The sequence below is a fragment of the Drosophila takahashii genome, chromosome X (genome assembly GCF_030179915.1).
Source record: "Drosophila takahashii strain IR98-3 E-12201 chromosome X, DtakHiC1v2, whole genome shotgun sequence".
NCBI lineage: Eukaryota > Metazoa > Arthropoda > Insecta > Diptera > Drosophilidae > Drosophila > Drosophila takahashii.
Window position 1 is genome coordinate 13,406,674 of NC_091683.1, and position 15,116 is coordinate 13,421,789.

A 15,116-nucleotide genomic window follows, 5' to 3' on the forward strand; every position below is an offset into this window, starting at 1 on the left:
TTTAGTTAGCTTTCAATTCTTTACTGTCTTTAAAATTCAATACTCTAATAGGTAATTGTCCTTTATCTGGTTAAATATTAGCTTCTACTAACTTAATTTAAATACATTAAAGATTATTTTAGTTATCCCTATGAATATTTAGGTGGTTTTATTTAATTTGTTTATTTTTGATATACTGGAACTTTCTGGAACTTGTAATTTCATCATCATTTGAAACGTTTTTTTTGATATCCTAAAAGCTTTCTGGTTGTAAAGATACGTTTTTTTCTATCAGTATCCAACTTTTTTAAACTATTTTTTTGAAAATGCGTTTTCTTTTTGATGAGGTTCAATTAACAACAATATTTGTTAGTAGACGGCAAGTTAAGGCAAGGATTTTCTATTTCCTTAAAATTATGTTTTAAAGCAGTGGCTAATTTGTTACAATTTTTAAATTTAATGAAATTAAATCATAAAAAATGAATTTGTTTAATTTTCAGACTTTGAATAGAATTCTTACAAACTGCAATTTTTAATGTATAATAAATTGCAAAGATTAAAAAAAAATGATTTATAAAAATTCTGTAATAAACTTAAAATATTTAAAAATTAACCAAGCTTTCTTTTTTAATTCCCTTAAAAATACATGTTATATTTTGGTATATACCAGATGTCGCGACACCTGGTCACCCTGGCTGCCAGCTGATTTCTTTTCGCGCACATGTTTTGATTGCATTGTTTTCAATTCGGAACTCCTGAAATTCTGATATCCCCTGCCGATCTCCTCCAGAACCGCGAGCATGGGCGGCCACCACAAGAAGAACCTGCGGGCGGAGAAGGCCAAGGTGAAGCTGAAGGGCGCCAAGCTGCCCAAGGGGCTGAACGTGACCAAGACGGACTTCAAGGTGCGCAAGATCGAGATCCGGGAGCAGCTGAAGGAGTCCTCCTACACGGAGACGGGCCAGCGGCAGCTGAATCTCAAGGAGACGCTCTCGCGGCTGAAGCACCACAGCGTCAAGTTTCGCACGGATGCGCTGCGCAGTGTGCGGGACTCTTTAAAGTCGGGCAATGCGGATCACTTGATTGGCCATCTGAACGAGCTGTTCCAAGGGATTGCAGCCGGTTCCCTGGACATGGAGCGTTCGGCGCGACAGGAGTCGTTTAAGACACTCGATGTCCTGCTGGAGGCCCTGCAGCCGCAGGCGGTGGCGCCCTTCTTCCACGTTATCGCCACCTATTTGCGTTGTGCGATGACCCACGTGCTGCCCGCCATCCAGGAGGACTCCCTCCTCCTGCTCGACGTCCTGCTGCAGCGTGTTCCCCCCGCCCTCCTAGCGGAGCGCAGTGCCAGCGTAATTATTGGCAACTTTATCGACATGATCTCCCGCGCCCGCCACGACAACGAGCGCTCCAATCGCACGCTCACCTTAAATCTGGGCCAGGGCAAGCAAACCACGGTCAAGTGGCGCACCAAGGTGCTCCTCCGCCTGCAGCAGATCCTCGGCACGCTGGTCAGCTCCAAGCAGGGCAGGATAACCACTTCCCGGGTGGTTCACTTCGATCCGATGCATCCGCAGTACTACAATGTGCTGTGTCCCGTGCTTCGGGACCACCGCGATCTGCACGCCATCCTCAACGAGCCCAAGCTGAGCGCCGAGGGCAGCCAGCTGCAGACGTACGTGGAGCAGCTGCTTCCCCTGCTGCAGGACAACTGGCTGGAGGTGCGGCCGCAGCCGCAGCAGCCGCTGCTCACCCAGGATGCGGCGGCCAGTCTGCATGTGGTCGTCAGCCTGATGAGCCTCCTCTGGAACCTCATTGCCCAGCACGAAGAGGAGCATAACACCAGGGAGCTAAGCGACTGGCTGCGGAAGCACTACGCTCACAAGTTTGTGCTGAACTTTCTGGCCAAGGACGGCAGTCGTTTTCCCTATCAACAGATTCCGCAGACGGCCAAGAAATCCCCCAAAGACAAGGGACATCCTGTAGATGGCGGCGAGCTCTGTTTGCCCCAGAATCTAAGCATTGTTGCGCTGACCTGCAAGTTCTTTCCCAGCGCCAACGAGAAGCAGGCCCAATTGTTTGGCCATTTGGTGGGCTACATGCAGCTGAGTTTGGAGCGATTGAACTCCATGACGCCGGAGCAGCAGCTTTCCATGGTGGCTTCCCTGCGCCCGCTGCTCCTCGAAAATGCCACTTCGCTGCTGAATATCGTGGCTCAGCCGTTGACCAGCCTGCTAAGCGCCACCATTGAGGCTTATGTGGGCCAGCGGTTCACCACTCGCGAGGGCGTGGCCACGCGGGTGCTCAATCTCCTCTGCGAGATGGTGGAGCGTTCGGATTTGTACGGCCGCTTTGGCGGCGAGCAGAGATTCGCCTCGTTTTTGAGCTACCTGCCGCAGTTGCTTTTAAAACCCACTGTGGGCGAGGCCACCTTGCGCGCCATGGCCACGCTGTGCCGCCAACTGAATAGAGTCTTTATGTCCGCCCTTTTGCAGGCTGCTCCCGAGGTGATCAACCACTTGTCCAAGTTGCAGGTCACGGGCGACTCGGAAGGCGAAGAAAAGTTCGAGAACCAGAAGCGCGTGCTCAATTTGTTCTACTACGCCAGGCAGTTGGATGAAGAGGGAAAGCTGGAGCAACTGGAAAAGCAGCTGGACAGCGATCACATTGCTGCCTACCTAAAGGCAGTAATCAGCTACAACTAACACACTTTGCATAGCTTCTACAAATAGTTTAATGTATACATTATATTCCTCTGGCTTAAGACGAACAACTGCGATTAGGTCTTTTGTTTCTTGGGCGGCTTGGGCTTGAAACGATCGAGCACGGAGCGCGGAGCCTTGGTTTTGCCCTTGGCGCCCTCCTCTTTCACTGCATGCTGCTTGATCAGGCTCTTCTTGGCCTCCCGCACCTCGGCAATGAATTCCTGCGGGAGTAAGCGATATTAGTAATGAATATCAAGGCAAATCTAAACCTTATACTCACCCTACGTTTGCCATCCTTGACGATCTGCTTGTTGCGCGCCGCCTTCGCCGTGCCGCCGCGTCCCTTCATCTTGTGGCGCGACTTCATGTTGATGCGCGGCGCCTTCACGTGGAACAGCCTCCGCTTCGCGTCGATCTTCTCCTGCAGCGTCGGCGCATCCACGCCGGTGATCTCGTGCGGATCCAGGGTGATCAGCTCGGGCGGTATCTTCTCGAGCAGAGCGTGCACTTCGTGTTCGCGTCGCTGCTTCGACGTCTCGTACGGGTTGTCCTCCAAAGCATCAAAGTTGGGCTCCCCGGCGCCGGGAACCAGCAGCGATTGGAAGCCCTTGGCGGTGGCCACACCCAGTACATCTTCGTACGGACAGAAGCGCAGCCCGTGGACGAAGGCATCGCAGCGCTGGCGGATGTAGGGCAGTCGGGTCCCGTCGCCCGAACCTCCGCCGGAGAGCAAATCCGCGTAGGTCTCCAGGTAAGTGCCCTGCGAGAGCGCCAGCATGCCGCGCTGCGAGACATCCAGCTCGTTGGCGGCCAGCCGGAGTTGGAAATGCGTCAGCGGCTTGTCGTTTACTAGCATCCTGATGTCCCAGACCTTTACTGCCCGATCCAAACCGGCGGTAACCAAATGCTGACCCTTGGGATCCACCGTCAGCGCCGTCATGGCCGTCGAATGGCAGAGCAGCTTGGCCAGCGGCTCACGAACTTTGGGCGACCACATGGACACGACGCCACGTCCGCCGCCAATGCAGAGCACTCCATTTCGAGGATTGTGCCGCATCAGGCGTATGTCACCGAGTCCGGTGTTGAAATTACCCACCAGCTCGCCAATGGAGACGTCCAGCCAGGAGGCGTAGCCCGCACTGTTGCCGGCGGCCAAGAGGAAGTGATAGGGCAGGAAATCCAACCGATTCACCCTGTTCAGCCGCTTGATGCAGTGCAGCTCGGTGCCCTTCTTGTCGTACATGTACACCCAGCTCTTCTGGGCCACCGCGTACATGGTGGGCACGTGCAGCCACTGGACATCCTCGACGCTCTCCATGGCATTGAATTCGCAGTGCAGCCGCTTGGTCACCCAATCGAAGGCGGCCACATGACCGCGTCGTCCGCCGAGCAGCAAGTGCCGACCGTTCTTGGTGTATCGCATTTGATACGGCCCGAATTCCATGTTCAAACTGAAGTGTTTGGCTGAAGACTGAAGATCCACGTTGTCGGCTATCTGGGATTGCCGGTACTCGGCGGTGGTTTCACCCTGGTCCGCCTCCAGCTGGCCAGCGGTCTCCTGGTGGAGGAGCTCCGTGCGGGCAGCCTGCTCGGTGGCGTACTCCAGGTAGATCTCCCGCCGCGTCTGCTGCTCCTTGAAGTGGCGCGTCTTCACGCCTTTTGGCTGCACTTGCTCGCCACGTGAGTACTTCTGCAGGATCTCCTCGGGAATGGGGTGCTTCTTCTGGTTCTTCGGCTCCTCGACGATCGGAGCCTTCGGGGGACGCGGCTTCTTGGTCCTGTCCTGCATTTTAATGAAATCCCCGGTGAAATTCTGTTGGTTTTTGCTCTTCAGCTTCACATATTCCAGGCGGCCGTCGTCCTTCGCCGCCTTTGTGTCCTTCTCCGCCTCGAAGTAGCGCTTGTAGGGCGTCTTGGCCTTCGGGCGCCCCTTGGGCGCTGTTTTGGTCATCCTGGTGGCGGCGGCAAGGCGGTAATAACTTAAAAACTGGCTAAAAACAAAAGTAATTTGAAGGCGACAACAACGAGCACGTGCTGCTTCTTCTTCTTCGTCGCATCAGCTGTGGGCCAGCTGGCGTTAGCCCCTTTCGATTAAATACCATTTAAAATACTAAATACTGAAATACCAAGTATAATGCCCGCGTAATTTGAAATACGTTTTGGGGTCACCTCTTCATTTTGTAAAACTTTTTATTTATTTTAAGATATGTAGGTTATTAAATACTACTACAGCGAAAGGACATCAAAACACATTTTGGCCCCCGAACCGCTTGCAAAACGCTTTCAAGATCCTTTCGGCCAACCGAACGATAATATTGCTAAAGTTAGACCTTATTTTGGTACCACTCGTTAGACGAATCCGTCAGTCTCTGGGAGGCCCTCTTCCAGCCCGTTAATCAGTTAGTAGACACGGCCGTAGGGCAGGGTATTGGGATAGTAGGGCATCAGGAACTTGGCCCCGAAGCGCGGCTGCGACTGCGCCGACTCGCTGCTGGACGAGAACATCGAGGTGCAGATCTCGGCCCGATCCCGGTGCAGCCGGCTGCTGCTGTTCGAGGTGCTCGTCCCGGCGATGCCCAGTCCCAGGCCCAAGCCCAAACTCAGTCCGGCTCCATGGCGACGCTCGCGACGGCGCGATCGGATCAGCGAGAAGATGGCCACCACCACGGCCACCAGGAAGATCAGGCCCAGCACGCAGAACGAGATGGCCAGCTTGGAGATGGACAGGCAGAGGGTTCCCTCGCCGGGCCCCGGCTGACCCCTCACATGGGGCGCATAGTCCTCTCCTGAAATTAGATCTCTGATTAGTATTGCCCATAGAAGGTAAGCCAATTTTTGGCAAACATTTCGATTATGATTTTTTATTAAAAATATAGATTATATCTGCGTGGTTTTCTTCGTAGTTTGGTCAAAAAACGTCCCAAATCAGAAAGAATAACTGATTTGAACAACTGAGGTCCTTGGCTAACTTTCCTCATTACTTTCTGGCTGATTTTCAAAGAAAAATTGTTTGGCTAATTTTTGCGTTTTTTACAAGGGGTTAGGTCACAATTTTTTACAAAAAATTTAAACAAATTAAAATTTTTATATTAAAATGCCAATCGATGGGGAATTTAATTACGAGCACAAAGAGGTATGACATTCCATATTTGGACCATTATTTCCATTTTCTAGCCAAAATACTGTTTGTTTTTGGTTGAAAAATCAAGCTCTTGATTTTTTGACAAAAATTTTATTTTTTTTAAATAGGGTTTTTGCTGTAACTTGGCCAAAAAAGGTCCCAAAGCAGAAAGAATAACTGATTTGAACAACTGAGGTTCTTAGCTAACTTTCCTCATCATTTTCTGGCTGATTTTCAAAAATAAATTGTTTGACTAATTTTTGCGTTTTTTATAAGGGGTTAGGTCACAATTTTTTACAAAAAATTTCAAAAATTTAAAATTTTTATATTTAAATCCCAATCGATAGAGAATTTAATTACGAGCACAAAAAGGTATGACATTTCCTATTCTGACCATTTTTTCTCATGTTACGCCAAAAATACTGAAAAAACACGATTATGATTTTTGATATGTTAGGAAAGTAATTATAATTAGAGAACGAAATTGAAAGATGTTTTGAGTTATAATCAGCCCCCCTCTTGGATGGTAAGGCATCCGTGACTGGCACGCATTCCTACTCCTCATCCACACCCTCATCTCCATCCTTCCCCAATCCCGCCCACTTACCGCTCATATTGTGGCGCCTGTCGTATCGCAGGCGGTCCACCTCGATTTGGGGAGCTGTCACGGCCAGCGAATTGAACACCTCGATGCGGGCCAGGTGCTGCTCGGCACTCAACGCCGGCGGGGGAGTCTTTTGGCGACAGTTTAGCTGGAATCGAAAGGGAACCAGAGAAATGTAGTAACTACACCGTACAAAAATGTGTTAAGGTGAAATGATTTTTTAAAAATTGGAAAATTATTTTTATAGAATTTAATATCATCAAATCATAAAGATTTTTATGTCGATATTATTAACCAACGAAATGTAACACAGGAAAAAAGAAATTTAATAATCGTTTAAAAGAATTTTATATATTTTTAATGGCTATTTATAAATTGTATATAAAATCTCTTGATATCTCCTTTATAATCTATATTTTGTTTTCTGCGCAGTGGAGACACTGCTTCAGTGCAGTGGAGACAGTGCATCGGATGGTGCACTGGTGGCTAAGTGGGTATGTGGCTCCACTTGGCTGCATTTCGGTGCAATAACCACATTAATTAGCAGACGCAACAACACGCTACGATGGGCAGCAGAAAACAGCAGAAGCGGCGGTGGCAACACTTTCGTTTTCGTTGCAATTAATTGAGATGCATACGAGCGGTGTTTTTTGTCGGTACACGGAGAAAAAAATAATATTAATATTATTATTAAGAAAAAAAAAATCTAGATGAGGAATTGAACTTGTGTTCTCCAAGCAATGACTTCATAAATAAGTATATAGATAAATGGAATGAACATTTTAACAAATATTTAAATAGAAAATAAATGCTTTGACTAGGAATTGAACTCGGGTCCTTTTAAAGAATTCTAGAAAATGTTGTTACTTTGAATTTTTTCCAGTGCATCTACAGTGTGGTGTGTAGTGCAAGTATGTGGTACTCACAGTCGGACACTTCCCCTTGCAGAGCTGCACGCCACAGCTGACGTGGAGGCGTTCGCGGTCCGGGAACTTGAAGGCGGGAAACGTGGCCGCGAACGTCCGCTCGACCAGGTCTTCCTCGTGCTGCTTGGACCATCCCTCCTCCGCCGGTCGGTGCTGGGTGTGCAGAGCGGGCATTACCTGGCCATGGAAACGGGGGAAATTAGTATATGCATGGCGATTAATGGTAAACAAGGTTGTTTTTGAGTAGTAGGCTCTACGAGGGGATTTCCCTTTTCTATAAAACTATAAAGTATGAAGTTATGATTTTAAAATTAAATATAATCAAATCAAACTTTCTCAGGATTTTTTAAGAACTAGCTATAAGAACTCTGGGAATATTAAAAATTTAAGAACCACTTCATTTATACCTTATGTCACATTTGTATGTGACAAACTGGGAATATGAACCTGTCTCCCGTTTTGGTCACTGTCCCTGAACCTGAACTCGAATCTGAACCCCCAACCAGTTGTGTGCTCTTCATGGTCTTCTTTTATCGCCGGTTATACAATAATTCGGGTTGACAAAACACACTGGAGTCTTCACACGCCGGCATTTCGGTCATTTCCGTTACGTATAAAGTAATGTAGCACTCGTAGCGCCCAGAAAACCGAGAAAAGGTGGCAAAGCCGACGTCATGTGGCCAAGTTCAATGACAACAGCACAAGAGTCGCTTGCATAGTGCATATATAGTGCAAATGCTGTATGGTATATGGTATATGATGCATGTGCGATCGCTGGAAACAGATGTATGGAATTACAAGACGCTGCTGCGATTTACATCTCGCCATTGTTGGTGGTAACTGAAACAAAAGCGAGGAAGCAGGGCTACTTGAGCAACAACGAAATTCGTATACCCTTGCATTTGTTTGGGAAACTTGGGATCAAGTAAAAATATTCTAAGAAAGTCCACAGATTTCAAGTTTTTCGGAAATGATCCCTATAATTCCCAACTGGTTCTAGCTCGAATTTTAGATTTTAATTCAGCCAATCCAACGATTAAAAATTATATTTTATCTCCAGAGAGGGTATAGAAAAAGAAGCAGTCCCCTTCCTGGTCACGTTGATTAGCTTAGTTTCAATTTACACGCCCAAGCACGTGTTTCCCCATGTGCGGGTGGATGTGAATGCGAAACTTAAGACAATAACGAGAAAAAGCAAATTGTTGCGGAAGTTCAAAAGAGTTCACGTGCAGAAAGATTGTACGGAGGCAAATGTATCTGCAAATTGCTGATGAAAAGGTTTCCTTCACGGAACCGATAACCTGTTGCATATCAACTGTGATATCGGACAGTCGAAATAATCGCCTGGATTTTGTGTTCTCGATATCTATCTTAAATCGAAAGATGAGCACCTCTGGGTTAACAATCGAGTCCTCAGGATCGATAACGATAGCCCTGGGTTCTCCCTTGCTAACGGTACTTCGGCACTGTGGGCCACATTCTAGAGATTCTACGCCAGAAAGTGGGTCGCCATCATTGGCGGCGTTCGCAGACAAAAGACGCGGTTTTTATTTCACTTTTCCTCCACGCTCTGACCCAGAAGTGTTTCTAAACCAAACAAATCAACCTGTGATGGGTGCGCGCATAAATTTGCAATCGCACTGGAGCTGGGAGCTCCAAGAAGAAGTAAAGAGCAAAAAATACAGCAACAACAAAAAAGGCACAGAAAAATAAAACAATAAACCAACGCAAAAGAAAATGAAATGTGCTAAAACGGAAGACTTGAACAATAAAACAAACATAAAATGCAAATGGTTTTCATGTTGTGAGTCGAGTCTCTTCTCGCCCCGTTCCATTCCAATCCGTTAAAATAAAACAGAAATTAAGCCGTGTGATTTTTCTAGCACTGCCCTGACCACCAACAACATAAAGAAGTAGCGAAGCAGCAAAGTAGCGAAGCGTCAGTTGGAGATGGAGATTTGTTTGACCCATTTAAGGCCGCCTCGTGAATGAATGACATGTGCACAAAGCTGCGACGGCCGGCGACCAAAATGCAAATGCCTGGCATTGGCATTGCCCACTGTCGCACAGTGGAGCCATAGAAAGAAAAAAGTGGAAAATTTAATTTATTAACTGTACAGAAGCTTTCTTTATGAGGACCAAAAATATACTACAAACAGTAATAAATTTTTTTTTTATAAATATTAAAAATTTAACAACAAATATGTTTTTTTTAGTTGGCCATAAGCAAAATTTAAAGTTAACCGATTGTACATATATTAAAATTGCTTTAATAAATAAAATCGTATGATTTTAAATGGTTTTTTTTTTTAAAAACAAATTCTTTTGGAGGGTGTGACTCGAACTCGCACATCTTAGTACTTAAAAATGTATAGAGTATGCTAAATAAATCTTTATCGACCAAGTTTAAACAGAATCTAATATTTTATTATTTCCCATAAAAACTCCTAAATTTCTTTGACTTTTTATTCTAGCCCCACTGTTCATCGCATCAGTGGTGCTGATGAAGATTGCGGTGCCGGGGAGACGAGGATGGGGCAACCACAACAGGGGCACGTCAAAATGCTAAACGATAAATATTTCTATGTATTTCACTGTTGGCTAATTGTTGTGACCTCCTAATTTACTCAAGAAGAACTAAAGAATCGGGGAGCCCAGGGAAGAGAACCCAGAGAAGAACAGTTCGCAGGCGTCGCTTCTTCGGTTATTTTTGTTTTTCCCACTTTGCCTAATGGTTTGAGCCGAGTTGAGTTGAGTTGTTTGGGACTGCTTGGCTGGGCAACGAAAACTGTTCTAACGATGATCGCGTAATTACGGCTAACAGTTTCGGTTTTGCTGCCGTTTGCCTCACATTTAATGTCGGTGCTGTAATAACTGTTACACTTAATGAGCCGCTTTTTTCTTGTAACTTTTTTTTTTACTTTGGGCGAGAAATATTTAAAATATATGGGGGCTATCGGCATCCAATCAATCGCTTTTCGGTCTACCATTTTACATCTATTAAGATTTCCCTTTCGTTGCGATCAAGAAATTAAGGCGAAAGAATGGAGCCCAAATGACTTTTGTTTTACATATTCGAGTCTTTGAGATGCACTTAAAGATTTCTAAAACGAATCACATAAAAAGTTGCAAGTTATGTTGACTTGGAGTGACAGAAATGACATTCAACTAAGTTTTTAAAGTGAAGTATGCTTTTGGAGCTTATGTACTTGGAATTCTGAACTAAGAATTCTTTTTTGACGTCTTAAATTATTTTTAGACTTTTCTTAGTTTTAAAAAGAATTTGCCTTTGACTTTTGTGAAAACTTAATAGAATTTAAGAATGAATTTCTTTAAAAGTATTCACCCTAAAATAATAATTTTTCAAGAATAGGTAGGTAAGTACCTTCTTGAGGGTCTAACCTATGTTTACACCTCTCACATACCCCCTGATACCCTCTAGATGTCGTCTATAAAAATGAAAGTTAAATGCGATCAATCGCAGATCGCCCCACAGCATCGACATCGAGATTAATTAATGACTTTCCGTTTGTCTCATCGCGTCTAGGTTCGGTTTCTTCTCCTACTCTCTTCTCCGCTCTAACGGTTCAGCGTAGAATGTCGTGCCGCCGGCACCTGTTACGCAAATGACCGATCCACCAGATATGTACATATATATATCTATGATCCACTCACCTGGTCGTCGATGGGACAGCCCCGGGCGTCCAGCAGCTGCTGCGTGGACTCTCCCAGTCCGTCGAGGGCCGCACAGTCCACCACCCGCACTCCGATATTCCCGGGAACGATGGCCCGCACGGTGAGGGTGGTGGCCACGCCCACCTCCACGGACCCGGTTCCGTTGGGACCGCCCAATTCCAGCCAGATCCTAACCCGCGGCGTCTCCATGTGATGGTGGTGGGTGGTGGTGGTCGGTGCTGCTGATACTGAGAGGGCCGGAACCGCAGCCGCTGCCAAGGCCCTCATCCTGGCATTCCTGGTATAATTTAAATAACATTTAAAATATTACAAAAAATTCTGTATAGGAAAGAGGTAAAATGTACCAGTATGCATATATTTTAATATAATTTTTTTTTTGAATTAAGATCATCTTTAACCTTAGTCACCAATGCTCTTTTTAGCAGTTAGCTTATAGTTTTAGCTTTAAGTTTTTGTATAAATAAATAAAATAAAAATAACATCTTCTACTGATATCGTATCTCAGGTATGTATTTCAGTAGTTTTATTTAAGAAACACTTGTTAAAGATGTTTTTTCAACATCAATTTTAAATTCCTGTTCCAAATAGTTGTTTAACTTGTACACTTGAAAAATTATGTTTATTTAAAGCTTTAGATCAAAATCAACACAACGGAATTTAAGGAAATGCTAATCAAAATATATGAGTTCACTATCTAAACATTGTTTGTATAAAATATATAAAATTTGGAATATATGAAGAATGACTTGGGGAAACTTTTCTAGTTTTAAATTTATATGTATCAAATTGATTGGAAAAGAATCTTTGTTATAAAAAGTTTTAAATTTAATATGTTTTAGTGCCTTTTTCTAGACAATTTGCTAAATTTTAAGTAGGGTTTAAATCAGAGTTTAGAGCTTGCCTCTAATTTAACAGGCGGACGAGAAAAAGGCCCTTAGTTGTTATTAGTAAAAGCAATATTTTAAATGTACATAACTACTCGAAGTAAACTTTTAAAAAATCCCTCCAACTCACCGCTCGTGTCCTTTGTCCTGTCGCAGAACCGGAAGTGCCATGCCCATGGCGTTGGCCGGAAGTTGGCACCGCACGGCGCTGAGGATGTCGGTGCTCTGGCGGAGTTTCTGCTCCTTTTGGAGCATCACCCGCACAGTGTACTCCAGGCTGCCGTCCTCGAGGGGCTCCGCCCGCACCCCGCAGCCCGAGGTGGGGATGCGGAGATGGAGCCGCGTGGAGTCCTGACCCCGCGCCCGGCACTCCAGCGGAAAGTCCTTGGCGTAGAGCAGTCCCCGGAAGGGTCGGCTCAGCTCCAGCCGCATCTCGAGCAGCTCCCGGCTGCAGTTCACCTGCAGCGTCTGGATTTGCATGGTGGAGGGGGAGGCGGAGGAGGGGGTCGTCTCATTGATGGAATTCTCTGGCGTTCTGGTTGCCCAGCCAGCATGACACACAAACTGCGGCAGATGCAACACTCCGATAACGATGGCCACCGGCAGCAGCTGCTGGCCGAGATTGAAGCCACGGCGAGTCGAAAAGGAGGATGAGGATGAGGATGCGGCGGCGCTGGAGGAGAACATGTTTCCGATTTCCCGTTTTCAGCTGGCAACGGCAAACCAACCGCCCCGGCGATCAAAACCGCAAATGATGCCACTTGTTGCTGCTGTCGCAAGATGTTGCTGCTGTCACTGGATGTTGCTGCTGTTGATGTTGCTGCTGGAACAGACGACACCTGTTCGTGTGGCCGCGTGGCTAACTCTTAATTGGCCTACTCCGAGTCCAAGTTCGAGAATCTTGTCTGCGAAATGGAAATGCGAAATGCATTAGTTGCCCATCCACGATTTTGGGTCAAGTATTTAGGGGGCATAGTCTAATTGTTTATTAACTCTAAAGTTTTAGCAAGAAACTGCAAATCTTTAAAAGTTATTAGTTCGTTAACTCTAGGAAGAACCATTTGTAATAATAACTTTTCCTATATTTATATATTTTCAGAAATCTAAACATATATAAACATATAAACATATAAACATATAATTAAAAGTAAATTATTATAAAACTTAAATAATCTTCTTAAAATATTAAGGGGAGATATCAAGAAAAGTCTGAAATCAATGGATATAATCAATAGAATACTTTTATGTATTTAGGGGGGTATTGTTTCTTGACTTTCAAATTTTTGGAAGAAACTAGAGGTCTTTAAAACTAATAACTTTCCGGAACTCTAGGAAAACCCATTTATAATATTAAATTAATATACCTTTTTAATTAATTAAAAATATTTAATATCAAAACAATCTTTCTAAAATCCAGCTGGCGTAAAATATTAAGAAGATATAAAAACAGATCACTTTAATCGATGGCCATAATCTATTCTTTGGCCAACGAAAAGGGAAAGGAGAAAATGTCAGCCGCTTTATGTAATTTTTAATTGCCAAATAAACGAGGGGCCAATTTGGGAGCCCTTCCCTGTCTTCAATGCGATACGATGCCAATTCCCAATTCCAATCGAAAGCCAAAAGCGGGTCAAGTTTGTCCCATATTTGTTGATTGGGCCGAAGCTATGGAGTTGACTACTGAAGATGTTGCAGCACGGCGGACAAATAAATAAATAAATGCGATAAAGGCAAACACCAAAGCTTAAATCAACATCAACATAATGCGTTTGCAACTTTGCGTAATCCTATTTGATGTTGCTGCCCGCTCGTTGCTTATTCGCTCATTGTGCCGTCTATTTGTATTTGTGATTCCCATCTCTTATTAACTCTTGTGGGCATTGTAATCAGCCCAATTAACAATAAAACTTTGACTCTGAAAATATAAATAAGCCTTTCGGAGTGGCAGTGAGATTACCTGCCCTTCACTCTGGGCGACTTTCCTTTTAGTTATTCAAAGTTAATTTGGTTTAAGGTCCTTTTTTGATTTCATTCGTAGAGTTATAATGTTTTTCTTACTATGTTATTCTTACAAGAATATTGATTTTTAATAAACAAATTAAAAATAGTCTATTTTTTTGGAAATGTTATCCTATTTTTACATTTTTAAAATATTTTTTTTACTTAGCTGTTTTTTATCATTGGATTTAAATTTGTATCCTGTTTACCTTAACAAACTATTTTCCTTCTTTTTTTTTTATTCATGTCTTAAAAAAGTATCCTATTTATTTGAAATATATTTAAAATTTCTTGTTCTCTGTTTCAATTTATTGCGAATTTTTTAACACTGAGCTTACCTTGAAAAACGATTTTAGTTTATCCTTCCTTTATTCTTTATTCACACCTCTTTAAAATCTATTTGTAACTTCTCGTTCTCTTCACCATTTATTTCATAAATTCTCGCACATAGAAAAAAAATCGAATTCCTTACGCAATTTTGCGGTCAATTTGAATTGCGAAAAAAAGCAGAAGAACCGCAATTTTCAAATTGGTTAATTATCGGCCACTACGCATGCGCGCACTTCACACGCTCTCAAGTGCAAAACAGTAAACACCGTAAAAAAAAAAGAAGAAGATTTTAAACAAGAAGCAAAGCTCGCGAAACGCCCGTTGAAGAAGTCTCAACTCAAGAAGACAAGCGCGCGCCACCGAGTGTGCAGATGCAATGCACCGGGCCAATTCCGAATCCAGAAGTTAGCCAAGTTAGTCGCGAGCGCAGACCGCAAAACAATACAACAACAAGGGGCGGGACAGGGAGGGGGCAGAGCGGAAAAGCAGAAGACGGTAACCGTCGTCACGCATGCGCCGTGATTTATTTGGGCGCGCAGCAAAGCAATTCAAAAGTACGCTATCGATAGTTGGAAAATACTGAAAATTCAGCTATAAAATACCAGATTTTTATTCATTCGAGTCTTCTTTTAATTTTCATAGATATTTCAGAGAGAAAAATAAAATAAAAATAAATAAGAAGAGGTGATAATAATAAAAAAAAATTCAAAATGCGTATGGCAAAAAATGTTGTTATTCCATCAACTGTTTCGTACAAAAAAAAACTCAGAAATTTTAGAATTTCAACTAGAGTTTTCAATTGGACACTTGAGTTGTCACCTTTTAATTAAAATCCATTTTATAATCTAATTTAACAGGAACCATTTTGGGTCG

General features: G+C 44.0%; 3 protein-coding genes across 3 annotated transcripts; 1 reads left to right on the plus strand and 2 right to left on the minus strand.

Moving 5' to 3' along the window:
- The first annotated feature begins 670 nt into the window (after positions 1-670).
- On the plus strand, positions 671-2,753 carry LOC108055758 (testis-expressed protein 10 homolog). The gene has a single exon (XM_017139251.3). It carries the CDS (start codon positions 780-782, stop codon positions 2,682-2,684), a length of 1,905 nt encoding a protein of 634 aa, XP_016994740.2. The 5' UTR covers positions 671-779; the 3' UTR covers positions 2,685-2,753.
- LOC108055759 (WD repeat-containing protein 46) lies at positions 2,696-4,734 on the minus strand. Its single transcript, XM_017139252.3, has 2 exons — positions 2,965-4,734; positions 2,696-2,905 (listed from the first exon to the last, which is right to left on the minus strand). Exons 1-2 carry the CDS (start codon positions 4,633-4,635, stop codon positions 2,759-2,761), a joined length of 1,818 nt encoding a protein of 605 aa, XP_016994741.2. The 5' UTR covers positions 4,636-4,734; the 3' UTR covers positions 2,696-2,758.
- A 139-nt stretch (positions 4,735-4,873) lies between these two features.
- cyr (cypher) lies at positions 4,874-14,642 on the minus strand. The gene is made up of 6 exons (XM_070218712.1): positions 14,252-14,642; positions 12,046-12,820; positions 11,011-11,308; positions 7,336-7,512; positions 6,413-6,557; positions 4,874-5,470 (listed from the first exon to the last, which is right to left on the minus strand). The coding sequence occupies exons 2-6, from the start codon at positions 12,600-12,602 to the stop codon at positions 5,085-5,087; spliced, it is 1,563 nt and encodes a 520-aa protein (XP_070074813.1). The 5' UTR covers positions 12,603-12,820; positions 14,252-14,642; the 3' UTR covers positions 4,874-5,084.
- Positions 14,643-15,116: the final 474 nt, after the last annotated feature.